This window comes from Anomaloglossus baeobatrachus, chromosome 11 (assembly GCF_048569485.1).
Source record: "Anomaloglossus baeobatrachus isolate aAnoBae1 chromosome 11, aAnoBae1.hap1, whole genome shotgun sequence".
In the NCBI taxonomy this organism is placed as follows: Eukaryota; Metazoa; Chordata; class Amphibia; order Anura; family Aromobatidae; genus Anomaloglossus; species Anomaloglossus baeobatrachus.
Genome location: NC_134363.1, coordinates 74,017,111 through 74,036,764, shown reverse-complemented (window position 1 = coordinate 74,036,764; position 19,654 = coordinate 74,017,111). Strand labels below are relative to the sequence as shown.

Here is a 19,654-nt window from a genome sequence, read left to right as displayed (position 1 = left end):
GCGTCACACGAGACGATATATCGTGCGATATGTCGGCGGGGTCATGTCGTAAGTGATGCACATCCGGCATCGTTTGATATATCGTATCGTTTGACAGCTACGAGCGACGGTGAACGAGCAAAAATACTCCCCTTATCGTTGCTCGTTGACACGTCGCTCATTTTTAAAAAGTTGTTTCTTCTTCTTTGCGCCGATTGTTCATCATACCCGGTGCAGCACACATCGCTCCATGTGACATCCCAGGAATGATGAACACAGCTTACCTGCGTCCCGCCGGCTATGCGGAAGGAGGTGGGCGGCATGTTTATGTCCCGCTCATCTCCGTCCCTCCGCTTCTATTGGCCGGCCGCTGTGTGACGTTGCTGTGATGTCGAATGTCCCTCCCCCTTCAGGAAGTGGATGTTCGCCGCCCACAGCGACAACGCTCAGCAGGTAAGTGCGTGTGACGGGGGTTTAATGACTTTGTGCGCCACGGGCAACTAATTGCCTATGACGCACAAACGATGGGGGCGGGTATGATCGCTCGTGCGATCGCATGATAGATCGTATCGTGTGACGCCCACATTAATCCCTACATACCTGTATAACTGGTGTAGCATTTTGGAGGTGACAGATTCCAATTAAGTAATATTACTTAAAGGGAACCTGTCATCAGAAATTTAGCTTGAAACCTAAAAGATTCCCCCTCTGCAGCTACTGGGCTACATTCTAGCAATGTTCCTGTTGTTTATGTGCCCCCTTTCTGACCAAAATAAAGACTTTGTAAAGGGGTACCTTTTTGCATTCAGATCTTGTTAATGGTACACGGGGGCGGGCTCTCTGGTGGCCGTTATTCTGCCTCCTGTCACTTTAGGCCATCCCCCATTGCTCCATTCCATACTTCAGGACGCCGCCCACCGCGCCCGAGGTCTTGTGCACGCGAGGACTGCTGGTCACGTGTGTCGCAGGCACGAGACTATGGGCGGCACTGTGATTGCATCACAAGTGCCCGCCCATCATCTCGTGCCCACCCTTTCCCCTCTGCCTCCAGCGTTCTGCGCAGAACATTCCAACGTCGGGTCATCTGGCCAGCGCTTGCGCAGAATGCTGGAGGCAGAGGGGAGAGCGTGGCCATGAGATGATGGGCGGGCACTTGCGATGCAATCACAGCACCGCCCATAACCTCGTGCCTGCGCACACGTGACCAGCAGTCCTCGCGTGCATGGGTCCTCAGGTGCAGTGGGCAGCGTCCTGAAGTATGGAATGGAACAATGGGGGATGGCCTAAAGCGACAGGAGGCAGACTAACGGCCACCAGAGAGCCCGCCCCCGTGTACCATTATCAAGATCTAAATGCGAAAAGGTACCCCTTTACAAAGTCTTTATTTTGGTCAGAAAGGGGGCACAAACAGGAACATTGCTAGAATGCAGCCCAGGAGCTGTAGAGGGGGAATCTTTTAGGTTTCAAGCTAAATTTCTGATGACAGGTTCCCTTTAAAATTCTAATGTACTTGCAGATTATCTGATTTTATTTTATTACATTCAACAAATTAAAATTTATTGCACAATACTTTGAGTTTTGTTTAAGTACTAAAACTTAATGTTTTTCTACTTTTCAGGAATTTGCGGTGATTGGAAGAACCACTTTACAGTGGCTCAAGCTGAGTATTTTGACAAAATCTATAATGAGAGGATGCTTGGTTGCTCAGTGAAATTTCCATGGGAAGAGAAATAATGTTTATTATTGAGAGGTCACAATAGTCATAATTTTTCTTTTTAATCTTAACTTAAACCAAGAAGAATGTATTTTCTTACGGAATACTGGTTGAATTGTAAAGAATAAAACTCACACCAAATTTTGTTCTCGCTTTACTTCAAGCTCCGATGTTATAGACATAACAGCTCGAATCTCATTGTCCTTGTGAAAGAAGGAGAAACATCTCAGCACATCTAGTCCAGAATGAAAAGATAAAAAATATAATGCTTTAATTCAAAAACATTTTGAAACCAAAAAGACACCCACTGAGCAGGGTACACTGACGCGATTCTGGCTTTCAGAAATCCCTCTTAAGCGGGCTTTACACGCTACGATATATCAAACGATATGTCATCGGGGTCACGTCGTAAGTGACACACATCCGGCATCATTTGACATATTGTAGCATGTAACAGCTACGAGCGAGTGTGAACAATCAAAAATACTCACCTTATATTTGCTCATTGACACGTCACTCATTTTCTAAAAATCGAACGTCTGGTTGTTCGTCGTTTCCCGTGGCAGCACACATCGCTCCGTGTGACACCCCGGGAATGATGAACACAGCTTACCTGCGTCCCGACGGCAATGCGGAAAGAAGGAGGTGGGCGGGATGTTTATGACCAGCTCATCTCCGCTTCTATTAGCCGGCCGCTGTGTGACGTCGAACGTCCCACCCCCTTCAGGAAGTGGATGTTTGCTGCCCACAACGAGTTCGTTTGGAAGGTAAGTACGTGTGACGGGGGTGACCGACTGTGTGCGACACGGGCAACAAATTGCTTGTGCCGCACAAACTATGGGGTGGGTGCGATCGCACGAGAAATTGATATGTGTAAAGCAGCCTTTAGCCAACGAACATTTAATTGAATCATAGGAAAAAGAGCTTAAATGTGAATAAATAGCCAAAAGTATCAATAACAAATATCCATATTATATACATATATATTTATTTATTTATTACACCCACGTACATACACATACATACACACAGTTGAAACCAGAGGTTTACATCCACTATCTAAAAATACACATCTGCATGTTTTTCTCACTATCTGATATGAAATCAGAATAAACCTTCCCAGGTTAAGGTCAATTAGGAACCAAAATTATTTATATTTGCTAAATGCTAGAATAATGAGAGAGAGAATATTTCAGTAGTATTTGGGGCCATTGTCCTTAAACTGTATGACTTTTGTCAAATGTTTTGGATATTCTTCCACAAGCTTCTCACAATAGTTGGTAGGAATTTGGGCCCATTCCTCCTGACAGAACTGGTGTATCTGAGCCATGTTTATAGGTCACCTTGCTCACATTGGCATTTTTTAGCTTTGCCAATAAATTTGCAAAAGGATTGAGATCAGGGTTTTGTGATGGCCACTCCAAAACATTCACTTTTTTATTCTTAAGCCACTTAGTAACTAGTTTGGCAATGTGCATCAGGTCATTGTCCATTTGGAAGACCGATTGCCGCCCAAGCTTTACATTCCTGGCTGATGTCTTGAGCTGGTGCTTCAGTATTGCCACATTATCTTCTTTCCTCATGATGCCATCTATTTTGTGAAGTGCACCAGTCCCTCCTTGTTACGTCACCGCCGGAGTCTGCTCCAGCGACTTCTGCTCCGATCGCCAGGCGACGCCGTGTTCCTGCCGTGGATGGTGCTGGTAATGGGAGAGGAGTCGATGCCAGCGGCACCGGTGGGCGCAGGCTCCGATCATCCACTGGGCTGGGTTATCTTGGGATCTGCAGTACCGCTGGCTGATTGTGGGTGGCATGTGTCTTCCAGCTGAAGTTGCCAGCATTCAGCTACAGTCAATGGGAAGACACCACACCCTTCTTATTCCCCCTTCTGTCACATGACCACTGCCAGAGATAGTTCTGATTTCCTGGCTCCTGGTCCGCCCTATTTTGTTTTGTGATTCCTGTGTGCTGACTTCTGAGTGTTTTCTGACTACCCTTCTGCCTGCTGTTTTTGTACCTCACTGCCCGATCCAGATTTGACCGCTGCTCCGTTTTCTGATTGCGTCCTTGTCTGCCGATTCTGTCCCTGTTCTGCTATTCCTGGTTTGACCCTGCGTGACGACTACTCTCATCGGACTGCAGCCTTCCACAGGTAGTGATCTCCAGGGCCCTGTGTAATTCCAAATACCTGTATAGGGGTTAAAGGGTTTCAGGGTTCTGGGGTTCCTGCTTGGTGAGTGGCTTCCCTCTAGTCTGTCCATTATATCCCCCCTGAGTCTTTTGATACAGGCAGGCGTTACATTATCTCTGGCCCATCTAACAAGGAGAGAAAAAAAAAATGGATTCTCTCCATGCTGTGCTAAACCAAGTGCACACCCTTTATGGCCTTGTTCATGGACTTACACAGCAGGTACAGGATCTCAGGTCTGCTCAGGTTCAAGCCCCTGCAGCACCTACCTCATCGTGTCCAGAGTCCCGTCGACTGCAAGGGAGCAGATCACGTTGTGGAGCCGAACATGGAGTGCCTGGATCTCAGAGGCAATCACTTCCAAAGGAGCAGCAGCACCTGAGTGGGTCCCAGGATACTCACTCAGGTGCCAAGATACTTCCTGTAGACCCTATGAGGTTAATGTTACCTGTCCAATTGTCTCAACAGGAAAAATCTGTACGGCTGCAGGCCTTCATTGATTGTGGCTCTGCAGCTAATTTCTTAGACACTATTGTAGCAAAAGAACTGGTTTTGCCTTTGCTAAGATTGAATGCTCTCATTAGAATATCTGCTATCGATAGTACCCCTCTCACTCAGGGTGTGGTTACTTTTGTAACTCCAGAGATCTCCATGCTTGTTGGAGCGCTGCATGTCATTTTTTGTTCTTGAGAATCTGATGTCAGCAGTGGTATTGGGCATGCCATGGCTGCGCAAACATAACCCGGTCATAGACTGGCACCAGGGTGAGATTGTGCGCTGGAGCCCTGAGTGTCAGGAGACATGTATGTCTTTATCTGTTGACTAGAGCTGAACCTATTTTCATACCTCATGCATTCAGGGATTTTGCTGATGTGTTTTTGGTATCTGAATCTGAAAAATTACCTCCGCACAGAGATTATGACTGCCCCATAGATTTGGTCCCCAATTCCCAACTCCCCAAGGGTAAAATGTATAATCTTTCTGGTCCGGAGCGTCAGGCCACGAAAGATTATATAGCAGGCAGTCTGCAGAGAGGGTTTATCAGACCATCCAGGTCACCAGTCGGCGCTGGATTCTTTTTTGTTGATAAAAGATGGTGGCCTCAGACCTTGTATTGACTACCGTGAACTTAATGCTATTACTGTAAAGAATCAGTACCCTCTGCCACTAATCCCTGATCTCTTTAACCAGCTCATAGGAGCCCGGTGGTTCACCAAGCTGGATCTCAGGGGTGCATATAACCTAATCCGCATCAGAGAAGGAGATGAGTGGAAAACAGCATTTAACACTCCAGAGGGACACTATGAGTACCTGGTAATGCCTTTTGGGTTAAGTAATGCATCGGCTGTCTTTCAGAACTTTGTCAATGACATTTTCAGGGATATCTGTGGTCTGTGGTGGTCTATCTGGATGACATCCTGATTTATTCTCCTGATGCTATGTCACATGTCCAACATGTATGCACTGTACTCCAGAGACTCAGGGAGAACTCCCTATTTGCTAAATACGAGAAATGTGTTTTTTTTAGGCAGAGGTTAATTTCCTGGGTTATCTCTTGTCTGCAGAAGGCTTCCACATGGATCCCTTTAAGCTTCAACCAATTAAGGAGTGGGTGCAACCCAAGTCTCTGAAAGCCTTGCAGCGTTTCCTTGGATTAGCTAATTATTATCGCAAATTCATTATAGATTTTTCCAAAATTGTCTAACCCCTCACCAATTTGACTAAAAAGGGGGCTGATGTGGTTAATTGGAAGCCAGAGGAGCTCCATGCTTTCTTAAAATTTAAATGACTGTTTTTCCTCAGACCCGATTCTGGTTCAGCCTGACCTTATGCGTCCGTTTATAGTAGAAGTCGATGCATCATAGGTCGGAGTGGGAGCGGTGCTATCTCAAGGTACTCCATCTCTCATTCAGCTTCGTCCTTGTGCCTTCTTTTCTCGCAAGTTTTCTCCCACAGAGAGAAATTATGATATTGGTAATCGAGAGCTGTTGGCAATCAAATGGGCCTTCGAGGAATGGCGCCACTTCCTCGAAGGCGCCAAACATAACGTCACAGTTCTCACAGACCATAAGAACCTCACTTATCTGGAATCTGCTAAGAGACTCAATCCTAGGCAGGCCAGGTGGGCATTGTTCTTCTCCAGATTTGATTTCGTGGTAACGTTTCGGCCTGGTACCAAGAACACCAGAGCTGATGCACTTTCCCATAGTTTCTGTCCCTCTCAGTTGGAAAACTCTGAACCAGTCCCTATTTTAGCTAAAGGCATTATTATGTCATCTGTTTCCTTAGATTTGATAGAAGAGGTCCAGAATACCCAAGACCAAGCTCCTGAAACCACTCCTGACCATAAACTGTTTGTCGCCCCCTCACTGCGCCTACAGGTACTCCAGGAATCCCACAATTCTGTGCTGGCAGGTCACCCTGGTATCGGCAATACCCTCCGATTAGTAACCAGGTATTTTTGGTGGCCAACCGTAGCGAAAGATTATAAGGAATATGTACTGGCTTGTGAAACTTGTGCTCGAGCCAAGGCACCCCGTACCCGCCCTGCCGAATTTCTCCAGTCCCTACCTACTTCAGTAAGCCCTTGGACACATCTCTCCATGCACTTCATAACTGACCTTCCACCCTCAGAAGGGAAGACCTGTATCTGGGTAGTAGTGGATAGATTCAGCAAACAGTGTCATTTTGTTCCTCTGTCCGGAGTACCCAATTCTGAAACTCTTAGCAAGTTGTTTATTAGGCATATTGTGCGGTTACACGGGGTTCCGGAAAATATTGTTTCTGACAGAGGAACACAGTTTGTCTCGAAATTCTGGAGGGCGTTTTGTAAAAAGATCAATATAGAATTATCTTTTTCATCTGCCTACCACCCAGAGACCAATGGTCAGGCTGAATGTTCCAATCAAACCCTTGAACAATATCTCCGGTGTTATGTGTCCGACCGTCAGTCGGACTGGGTCGAATATCTGCCGCTAGCTGAGTTCGCTATCAATAATCAGTATCAGGAATCCATCAAGACTACCCCCTTTTTCTGCAATTTAGGGTTGCATCCCCGTTTTGGTTCTTTTTCTTCCGCTGTGGTGGATACTCCTGAGGCTGAATCAACTGTGGACAAATTGAAGGCTATCTGGTCTGAGGTGAAAGAGAACCTGAAGAAGGCAAAGGTTGGTCAAGCCTCCTCTGCTAATAAGAGACGTTCCAAGGGCCCTAGCCTTGGAGTTGGGGACAAGGTATGGTTATCCACACGGAATATTAAACTCAAGGTCCCTTCTGCTAAGCTGGGTCCGAGATTTATTGGACCTTATGAGATAATCGAGGTCATTAATCCCACAGCTTTCCGTCTGCAACTCCCCCCATCCTTTAAGATATCGAATGTGTTCCATACGTCCCTCCTCAAGTTATATCGTGTCCCCATTCACCCAGTCAGTGACCCCCACAAGGTGGCAATATATACCCAGGACATGCAAATTAATAAAAGAAATGCAATAAGATGCAATAATTAATAATACCACACGGTGGCAGTCTAAACCAAAATATATGCTAAGTTATACATACAATGTATTAATTCCTAATGCCACAGGGTGGCAGTATATACCCAGGACACGCAAATGTCTATAAGAAATGGAATATGATGCAATATCTAATAATACCACAAGGTGGCAGTCTATACCAAATTATATGCAAAGTTATACATACAATGTAAAAATTCCTAATGCCACAGGGTGGCAGTATATACCCAGGACACGCAAATGTCTATAAGAAATGCAATATGATGCAATAATTAATAATACCACACGGTGGCAGTCTATACCTAATTATATGCAAAGTTATACATACAATGTATTAACTCCTAATGCCACAGGGTGGCAGTATATACCCAGGACACGCAAATGTCTATAAGAAATGCAATATGATGCAATAATTAATAATACCACAAGGTGGCAGTCTATACCTAATTATATGCAAAATGTTACATACAATGTATTAACTCCTAATGCCACAGGGTGGCAGTATATACCCAGGACATGCAAATGTCTATAAGAAATGCAATATGATGCAATAATTAATAATACCACAAGGTGGCAGTCTATAGCTAATTATATGCAAAGTTATACATACAATGTAATAATTCCTAATGCCACAGGATGGCAGTATATACCCAGGACACGCAAATGTCTGTAAGAAATGCAATATAATGCAATAATTAATAATACCACAAGGTGGCAGTCTATACCAAATTATATGCAAAATGTTACATACAATGTATTAACTCCTAATGCCACAGGGTGGCAGTATATACCCAGGACACGCAAATGTCTATAAGAAATGCAATATGATGCAATAGTTAATAATATCACAAGGTGGCAGTCTATACCTAATTATATGCAAAGTTAAAGGAGTTGTCCGACATTAGCTTACCAAACATTTTTGAGTTTATCTGTGCTGTATTGTCATATAAATCACCCCTACATTGTTATTTTTTGTTTTCTAACTTTTGTTCCTCTTGAATTATCCCTTTATTCTCTGCAGCTCCTTGTTTACATTCAGCTCCAGCAAACTGACCACTTCCTGTGCCAAACCTCCCAGTCAGAGCTGGCACCGCCCAGCCTCACTGTCCAGGCTCGCCACCTGCCCGCCCTCACTATCCAGCCTCGCCCCCTTCCCGCCCCCTGCGCACACATTCCATGTCAGAATTCTGCCCCAGCACCTGACCTGTTATCACTCTAGCATTGGAAATAACAGCCTCACATCGGGCTCTGCGCCTGACACACAGATCGGGCTCTGCGCCCCCCACACACATCGGGCAGCTTCACCTTGGCTGGTAATCCAATACAGAGGGTACCTCACACTGTTATTTTAAATTATATAAATAATTTAAAACAAAAACGTGGGGTCCCCCCCAAATTGGATCACCAGCCAAGGTAAAGCGGACAGCTGTGGTCTGGTATTCTTAGAATAGGGAGGTCCACTGTTAATAGACACTCCCCAGCCTAAAAATAGCAGGCTACAGCCGCCCCAGAAGTGGCGCATCCATTAGATGTGCCAATCCTGGCGCTTCGCCCCAATTCATCCCGTTGCCCTGGTGCGGTGGCAAATGGGGTAATATACGTAGTTGATGCCAGATATGTAATGTCACCTGGCATCAAGCCCAGTAGTTGGTGATGACACACGTGTATCTGATACCCGACATCACCAACCCAGTCAGTAATAAAAAAAAAAAAAAAATAGACAACAAAAAAAGTTTTATTTGAAAAAACACTCCCCAAAACATTCCCTCTTTCACCAGTTTATTGAAAACAACAATAAAATCAGGGTCCGACGTAATCCAATAAGAGGGTCCCACGACAATCCATAATATAGTCAATGTCCCAGTCAATGAAGAACAGAATGTTCCCCATTGTCTGGGAGACCAGTGCAGTGACCTGAGCTAACATCAATAGCCCAGGTCACTGCAGGGCATGATGAGCGCTTCTGTCAGGAGGTTAGATGAGATCATTACCTGCAGTGACGATCTCCTGCTCTACTGACGTCAGCACCGTCACTAACTTCTATGCCCGCCGCGTTATCAGCAGTATCGCGAGAGCCTGTGAAGTCACCACTAGTGACAGCCTCGGACCGCCCGCGAGACGTTACGTGAACGCGGCGGGCATAGAAGGCAGTGACGTCGGCAGAGGAGGAGATCGTCACAGGAGGTAATGATCTCACTAACCTCTTGCCAGCAGCGCTCGTCATCCCCGCGGCCTCACGCACTGTGAGAAGCTGCTGATACACTGCAGTGCGAGCAGCCGCGGGGCTGGCAGGGATCGGGACACAGACTGCACGGGCACTCCTGCTATCCTAAGCACTGTAAGCAGGGGGCCCACTGCTGGTGGTGACACTGTGGGCGGGGAGAGTACGGGGTGCGGGGGAATGTGTGGGAGGGTGCAGGGAAGGCGGCGGTGACTCCACGCACTGTAGCTGCCCAGCAGGGCGGCAACAAGCTGTTCCCAGATTTGCATGTCAACATGGTCCTGCCCATGTTGACATGAAATGACCGGAAGCAGCAAATTCGCGGCAGGAGCGGTCACATGACCACTCTGAGCCGGGAAGAGGGGCTGACAGCAGGGCAGGTAAGTGGTCACTATCTGCTTACCTGCCCCAATGTAGCCCAATAGGGTAATAATAAAAAAAGTCAAAGTAAGCCGGATAACCCCTTTAAACATGCAATGCATTAATTCCTAATGCCACAGGGTGGCAGTATATACCCAGGACATGCAAATGTCTATAAGAAATGCAATATAATGCAATAATTAATAATACCACAAAGTGTCAGTCTATACCTAATTATATGCAAAGTTAAACATACAATGTATTAATTCCTAATGCCACAGGGTGGCAGTATATACCCAGGACACGCAAATGTCTATAAGAAATGCAATATGATGCAATAATTATTAATACCACAAGATGGCAGTCTATACCAAATTATTTGCAAAGTTATATATATAATGTATTAATTCCTAATGCCACAGGGTGGCAGTATATACCCAGGACACGTAAATGTCTATAAGAAATGCAATATGATGCAATAATTAATAATACCACAAGGTGGCAGTCTATAGCTAATTATATGCAAAGTTATACATACAATGTAATAATTCCTAATGCAACAGGGTGGCAGTATATACCCAGGACACGCAAATGTCTATAAGAAATGCAATATAATGCAATAATTAATAATACCACAAGGTGGCAGTCTATACCAAATTATATGCAAAATGTTACATACAATGTATTAACTCCTAATGCCACAGGGTGGCAGTATATACCCAGGACACGCAAATGTCTATAAGAAATGCAATATGATGCAATAGTTAATAATATCACAAGGTGGCAGTCTATACCTAATTATATGCAAAGTTAAAGGAGTTGTCCGACATTAGCTTACCAAACATTTTTGAGTTTATCTGTGCTGTATTGTCATATAAATCACCCCTACATTGTTATTTTTTGTTTTCTAACTTTTGTTCCTCTTGAATTATCCCTTTATTCTCTGCAGCTCCTTGTTTACATTCAGCTCCAGCAAACTGACCACTTCCTGTGCCAAACCTCCCAGTCAGAGCTGGCACCGCCCAGCCTCACTGTCCAGGCTCGCCACCTGCCCGCCCTCACTATCCAGCCTCGCCCCCTTCCCGCCCCCTGCGCACACATTCCATGTCAGAATTCTGCCCCAGCACCTGACCTGTTATCACTCTAGCATTGGAAATAACAGCCTCACATCGGGCTCTGCGCCTGACACACAGATCGGGCTCTGCGCCCCCCACACACATCGGGCAGCTTCACCTTGGCTGGTAATCCAATACAGAGGGTACCTCACACTGTTATTTTAAATTATATAAATAATTTAAAACAAAAACGTGGGGTCCCCCCCAAATTGGATCACCAGCCAAGGTAAAGCGGACAGCTGTGGTCTGGTATTCTTAGAATAGGGAGGTCCACTGTTAATAGACACTCCCCAGCCTAAAAATAGCAGGCTACAGCCGCCCCAGAAGTGGCGCATCCATTAGATGTGCCAATCCTGGCGCTTCGCCCCAATTCATCCCGTTGCCCTGGTGCGGTGGCAAATGGGGTAATATACGTAGTTGATGCCAGATATGTAATGTCACCTGGCATCAAGCCCAGTAGTTGGTGATGACACACGTGTATCTGATACCCGACATCACCAACCCAGTCAGTAATAAAAAAAAAAAAAAAAATAGACAACAAAAAAAGTTTTATTTGAAAAAACACTCCCCAAAACATTCCCTCTTTCACCAGTTTATTGAAAACAACAATAAAATCAGGGTCCGACGTAATCCAATAAGAGGGTCCCACGACAATCCATAATATAGTCAATGTCCCAGTCAATGAAGAACAGAATGTTCCCCATTGTCTGGGAGACCAGTGCAGTGACCTGAGCTAACATCAATAGCCCAGGTCACTGCAGGGCATGATGAGCGCTTCTGTCAGGAGGTTAGATGAGATCATTACCTGCAGTGACGATCTCCTGCTCTACTGACGTCAGCACCGTCACTAACATCTATGCCCGCCGCGTTATCAGCAGTATCGCGAGAGCCTGTGAAGTCACCACTAGTGACAGCCTCGGACCGCCCGCGAGACGTTACGTGAACGCGGCGGGCATAGAAGGCAGTGACGTCGGCAGAGGAGGAGATCGTCACAGGAGGTATGGATCTCACTAACCTCTTGCCAGCAGCGCTCGTCATCCCCGCGGCCTCACGCACTGTGAGAAGCTGCTGATACACTGCAGTGCGAGCAGCCGCGGGGCTTGCAGGGATCGGGACACAGACTGCACGGGCACTCCTGCTATCCTAAGCACTGTAAGCAGGGGGCCCACTGCTGGTGGTGACACTGTGGGCGGGGAGAGTACGGGGTGCGGGGGAATGTGTGGGAGGGTGCAGGGAAGGCGGCGGTGACTCCACGCACTGTAGCTGCCCAGCAGGGCGGCAACAAGCTGTTCCCAGATTTGCATGTCAACATGGTCCTGCCCATGTTGACATGAAATGACCGGAAGCAGCAAATTCGCGGCAGGAGCGGTCACATGACCACTCTGAGCCGGGAAGAGGGGCTGACAGCAGGGCAGGTAAGTGGTCACTATCTGCTTACCTGCCCCAATGTAGCCCAATAGGGTAATAATAAAAAAAGTCAAAGTAAGCCGGATAACCCCTTTAAACATGCAATGCATTAATTCCTAATGCCACAGGGTGGCAGTATATACCCAGGACATGCAAATGTCTATAAGAAATGCAATATAATGCAATAATTAATAATACCACAAAGTGTCAGTCTATACCTAATTATATGCAAAGTTAAACATACAATGTATTAATTCCTAATGCCACAGGGTGGCAGTATATACCCAGGACACGCAAATGTCTATAAGAAATGCAATATGATGCAATAATTATTAATACCACAAGATGGCAGTCTATACCAAATTATTTGCAAAGTTATATATATAATGTATTAATTCCTAATGCCACAGGGTGGCAGTATATACCCAGCACACGCAAATGTCTATAAGAAATGCAATATGATGCAATAATTAATAATACCACAAGGTGGCAGTCTATAGCTAATTATATGCAAAGTTATACATACAATGTAATAATTCCTAATGCCACAGGGTGGCAGTATATACCCAGGACACGCAAATGTCTATAAGAAATGCAATATAATGCAATAATTAATAATACCACAAGGTGGCAGTCTATACCAAATTATATGCAAAATGTTACATACAATGTATTAACTCCTAATGCCACAGGGTGGCAGTATATACCCAGGACACGCAAATGTCTATAAGAAATGCAATATGATGCAATAATTAATAATACCACAAGGTGGCAGTCTATACCAAATTATATGCAAAATGTTACATACAATGTATTAACTCCTAATGCCACAGGGTGGCAGTATATACCCAGGACACGCAAATGTCTATAAGAAATGCAATATGATGCAATAGTTAATAATATCACAAGGTGGCAGTCTATACCTAATTATATGCAAAGTTAAAGGAGTTGTCCGACATTAGCTTACCAAACATTTTTGAGTTTATCTGTGCTGTATTGTCATATAAATCACCCCTACATTGTTATTTTTTGTTTTCTAACTTTTGTTCCTCTTGAATTATCCCTTTATTCTCTGCAGCTCCTTGTTTACATTCAGCTCCAGCAAACTGACCACTTCCTGTGCCAAACCTCCCAGTCAGAGCTGGCACCGCCCAGCCTCACTGTCCAGGCTCGCCACCTGCCCGCCCTCACTATCCAGCCTCGCCCCCTTCCCGCCCCCTGCGCACACATTCCATGTCAGAATTCTGCCCCAGCACCTGACCTGTTATCACTCTAGCATTGGAAATAACAGCCTCACATCGGGCTCTGCGCCTGACACACAGATCGGGCTCTGCGCCCCCCACACACATCGGGCAGCTTCACCTTGGCTGGTAATCCAATACAGAGGGTACCTCACACTGTTATTTTAAATTATATAAATAATTTAAAACAAAAACGTGGGGTCCCCCCCAAATTGGATCACCAGCCAAGGTAAAGCGGACAGCTGTGGTCTGGTATTCTTAGAATAGGGAGGTCCACTGTTAATAGACACTCCCCAGCCTAAAAATAGCAGGCTACAGCCGCCCCAGAAGTGGCACATCCATTAGATGTGCCAATCCTGGCGCTTCGCCCCAATTCATCCCGTTGCCCTGGTGCGGTGGCAAATGGGGTAATATACGTAGTTGATGCCAGATATGTAATGTCACCTGGCATCAAGCCCAGTAGTTGGTGATGACACACGTGTATCTGATACCCGACATCACCAACCCAGTCAGTAATAAAAAAAAAAAAAAAATAGACAACAAAAAAAGTTTTATTTGAAAAAACACTCCCCAAAACATTCCCTCTTTCACCAGTTTATTGAAAACAACAATAAAATCAGGGTCCGACGTAATCCAATAAGAGGGTCCCACGACAATCCATAATATAGTCAATGTCCCAGTCAATGAAGAACAGAATGTTCCCCATTGTCTGGGAGACCAGTGCAGTGACCTGAGCTAACATCAATAGCCCAGGTCACTGCAGGGCATGATGAGCGCTGCTGTCAGGAGGTTAGATGAGATCATTACCTGCAGTGACGATCTCCTGCTCTACTGACGTCAGCGCCGTCACTAACTTCTATGCCCGCCGCGTTATCAGCAGTATCGCGACAGCCTGTGAAGTCACCACTAGTGACAGCCTCGGACCGCCTGCGAGACGTTACGTGAACGCGGCGGGCATAGAAGGCAGTGACAGCGGTGACGTCGGCAGAGGAGGAGATCGTCACAGGAGGTAATGATCTCACTAACCTCTTGACAGCAGCGCTCGTCATCCCCGCGGCCTCACGCACTGTGAGAAGCTGCTGATACACTGCAGTGCGAGCAGCCGCGGGGCTGGCAGGGATCGGGACACAGACTGCACGGGCACTCCTGCTATCCTAAGCACTGTAAGCAGGGGGCCCACTGCTGGTGGTGACACTGTGGGCGGGGAGAGTACGGGGTGCGGGGGAATGTGTGGGAGGTTGCAGGGAAGGCGGCGGTGACTCCACGCACTGTAGCTGCCCAGCAGGGCGGCAACAAGCTGTTCCCAGATTTGCATGTCAACATGGTCCTGCCCATGTTGACATGAAATGACCGGAAGCAGCAAATTCGCGGCAGGAGCGGTCACATGACCACTCTGAGCCGGGAAGAGGGGCTGACAGCAGGGCAGGTAAGTGGTCACTATCTGCTTACCTGCCCCAATGTAGCCCAATAGGGTAATAATAAAAAAAGTCAAAGTAAGCCGGATAACCCCTTTAAACATGCAATGCATTAATTCCTAATGCCACAGGGTGGCAGTATATACCCAGGACATGCAAATGTCTATAAGAAATGCAATATAATGCAATAATTAATAATACCACAAAGTGTCAGTCTATACCTAATTATATGCAAAGTTAAACATACAATGTATTAATTCCTAATGCCACAGGGTGGCAGTATATACCCAGGACACGCAAATGTCTATAAGAAATGCAATATGATGCAATAATTATTAATACCACAAGATGGCAGTCTATACCAAATTATTTGCAAAGTTATATATATAATGTATTAATTCCTAATGCCACAGGGTGGCAGTATATACCCAGGACACGTAAATGTCTATAAGAAATGCAATATGATGCAATAATTAATAATACCACAAGGTGGCAATCTATACCAAATTATATGCAAAGTTAAACATACAATGTATTAATTCCTAATGCCACAGGGTGGCAGTATATACCCAGGACACGTAAATGTCTATAAGAAATGCAATATGATGCAATAATTAATAATACCACAAGGTGGCAATCTATACCAAATTATATGCAAAGTTAAACATACAATGTATTAATTCCTAATGCCACAAGGTGGCAGTATATACCCAGTACATGCAAATGTCTATAGGAAATGCAATATGATGCAATAATTAATAATACCACAAGGTGGCAATCTATACCAAATTATATGCAAAGTTAAACATTCAATGTATTAATTCCTAATGCCACAAGGTGGCAGTATATACCCAGTACATGCAAATGTCTATAGGAAATGCAATATGATGCAATAATTATTAATACCACAAGGTGGCAATCTATACCAAATTATATGCAAAGTTAAACATACAATGTATTAATTCCTAATGCCACAGGGTGGCAGTATATACCCAGGACACGTAAATGTCTATAAGAAATGCAATATGATGCAATAATTAATAATACCACAAGGTGGCAATCTATACCAAATTATATGCAAAGTTAAACATACAATGTATTAATTCCTAATGCCACAAGGTGGCAGTATATACCCAGTACATGCAAATGTCTATAGGAAATGCAATATGATGCAATAATTAATAATACCACAAGGTGGCAATCTATACCAAATTATATGCAAAGTTAAACATTCAATGTATTAATTCCTAATGCCACAAGGTGGCAGTATATACCCAGGACACGCAAATGTCTATAAGAAATGCAATATGATGCAATAATTATTAATACCACAAGATGGCAGTCTATACCAAATTATTTGCAAAGTTATATATATAATGTATTAATTCCTAATGCCACAGGGTGGCAGTATATACCCAGGACACGTAAATGTCTATAAGAAATGCAATATGATGCAATAATTAATAATACCACAAGGTGGCAATCTATACCAAATTATATGCAAAGTTAAACATACAATGTATTAATTCCTAATGCCACAGGGTGGCAGTATATACCCAGGACACGTAAATGTCTATAAGAAATGCAATATGATGCAATAATTAATAATACCACAAGGTGGCAATCTATACCAAATTATATGCAAAGTTAAACATACAATGTATTAATTCCTAATGCCACAAGGTGGCAGTATATACCCAGTACATGCAAATGTCTATAAGAAATGCAATATGATGCAATAATTAATAATACCACAAGGTGGCAATCTATACCAAATTATATGCAAAGTTAAACATTCAATGTATTAATTCCTAATGCCACAGGGTGGCAGTATATACCCAGGACACGCAAATGTCTATAAGAAATGCAATATGATGCAATAATTAATAATACCACAAGGTGGCAGTCTATATCTAATTATATGCAAAGTTAAACATACAATGTATTAATTCCTAATGCCACAGGGTGGCAGTATATACCCAGTACATGCAAATGTCTATAAGAAATGCAATATGATGCAATAATTAATAATACCACAAGGTGGCAGTCTATATCTAATTATATGCAAAGTTAAACATACAATGTATTAATTCCTAATGCCACAGGGTGGCAGTATATACCCAGTACATGCAAATGTCTATAAGAAATGCAATATAATGCAATAAGTAATAATACCACAAGGTGGCAGTCTATATCTAGTTGCATACAAAGTTCTACATACAATGCATTAAACCCTAATGCCACAAGGTGGCAGTATATACCCAGGACACGCAATATATCTATAAAAATGGTCTATATGAATCACTGCACTAACCAGGGTCCACGCTAGTTTAATCTCATGCCAAATGGAGTATAAGACTGGGAACCATAGTGAGGGATAAAGAGATTAGAGTCCAAAGACAATAGAGGAGTAGGTACAAAGGTCACCACCTAATATGATAAAAGGGTATAAAGTTTTGTATTTACAGCTGGGACCCCCCTTAATACAAGCCTGGGGAGGGCGGTCACCTCCAGATCAGACCGCCCCACTGCACGCTGATTGGAGCGATTGCGCGTCATAGCACGATCACTCCAATCAGTGCTGCAGGGGCTGGGGGGCGACATGTTTGAGCTCCAGCTATGATCTGCTGCAGCTGCTGCAGCACCTCATAGCAGGATCTCACAGGAACACACTGATTCAGGCATTGTTTTAGTTGAAACCAGTGCGATTGAAGTGGTTGGCGGTTTAGATTTGAACAGCCAATCACAACAATCATCGATGGGGGCTGGCGATGTCACCCCCCTGGGGTGAAGCAAAGGTTTCTTGCTGTAAGAAACAGCAGGGGACATCATTTGAAAGCCGCTGCTATGGCCACGGCAATCAAATGAATTATAGGCAGTAAAGTTATGTCCCTGGTCGTTAAGTCACGTAAAAATAGGACGTAACTTTACTGCCCGCGGTCATGAAGGGGTTAAGAGTGGAAACAAACCAGAAACGCGTTGATGCATAAGTCATTATAGCGGCTCCTTGTGAAAATGTTGATGTCCCGTGTACTTGAAATTCTTAAGAAATAAAGAAGGTACTGTTCATTTGAGCTGGACTTTCCTCTGTTACTTCAGCAGTTGCCAGGCAGTTGCCAGAGAGTGGATGCAGAGATGGTGAGCTGGATTTTTTACTACTTTTACACCAGAGTAAACATGAAAAAAACGAATTGTCTGAATTAAATATGAAGGTTTGCTCAAGACCATGAATAAAACTATAAGAGAAGGGGAGAAATAAGACCCCCATTGGGGAGTCTTGAAAAAGAGACAACAAAAAATTTTTTATTTGAAAAAAGACTCCTCAAAACATTCCCACTTTCACCAATTTATTGGAAAGAACAATCAAATCTGAGTTCGGCTTAATCCAATACGGGTGTCCCATCACGATCCATACTCACTTTCCCAGTCAATGAAGAACTGAAAGTTCCCCATTGGTTGGGAGAGCAGTTCAGTGACCTGAGCTAACATCATTAGGTCAGCCCAGGTTACTGCTATATGAAAAAATGAGATTTTTAGTTTATGAATTGGCCAATGCATGTAAGCCCGGAAACCAAACGGCAAGGTAAATCTCAATATTCCGGGTCCCTAACTAAAATGCCACTATCTAGGTTAAAAACATCCTTGTCTGGGCAGCTAGACTAAAAATCTAACTTGAAATGCCACTATCTGGACTAACCTCCATGTCTGGGCAGCTAGGACTCCTGGTATAAGGATTGTGAACACAGCCTGGTTTATAGGGCGGAGTGCTCAGTCAGAAAGAAACTCACTGCAAATATTTCAAAAGACTGACCTGCATATCCTACAAGTGTGTATAGGTGCCAGCTGAAAAAACCTAGCAAATACAAAATGGATACAGCCGCACACTAAATGCCATCAATGTATAAGGGAACTCTGGTACTGCTGTGGCGCCCCTGACCCGGTCAGGCACCACAGAGTATTGCACCCATGCGGGGACAATGCTTCCAGGTAATTTCCAAAGGCCAGGATGAGGTGCACACACAAACACATAGTGACCAGGTCTCCCACACCACAAGAAGGGACCCTTGGGTAGCCAGTAGGGGTTAACTTTCAATTCCCAGCTAGGGGTGTGTTCAGAGGCTGGTTGCTAGGAAGCAGGGCAGAGAGGAAGTGAGGGGAGTCGGGAGCTGGAGGTTGAAGTGTGTGGAAGGGAGCAGAGGGTCTCTCGTGTTATACGGGTCCTGAGGAGTGCAGTAGCTGAAAGCGGGGGAGAAAGGGTACCGTGGGTCGGCCTGAAAGACATCCAGAGAGAGGGGTGGCTGAGTACGGAGATCCTGGTATCCGAGCACGCAAGGGGAAACAGATCCCCAGTACAGGCAGCAAATCATCCAGAGCTGCTTAACCTACAGGTGGGGGGTACTTTATGCCCTCACCACTACTACACAGAGCTCGAGCCAAGCAGCAATCACCAGGCCCATAAGGGGACAGGGCCAGAAGCCATCCCACCAAGGCCACGCTGCCGG

The 19,654-nt window shown here is 44.7% G+C and overlaps 1 protein-coding gene across 1 annotated transcript in view; it reads left to right on the top strand.

Annotated features, from left to right (window-relative positions):
• The window catches only part of LOC142255960 (sulfotransferase 2B1-like), a 221,894-nt gene extending 220,071 nt beyond the window's left edge, over positions 1-1,823 (top strand). The window contains exon 8 of the mRNA XM_075327422.1: positions 1,598-1,823. Coding sequence (XP_075183537.1) covers positions 1,598-1,713 — 116 coding nt within the window. The 3' untranslated portion in view covers positions 1,714-1,823. The remainder of the gene's footprint in view (positions 1-1,597) is intronic.
• Positions 1,824-19,654: the final 17,831 nt, after the last annotated feature.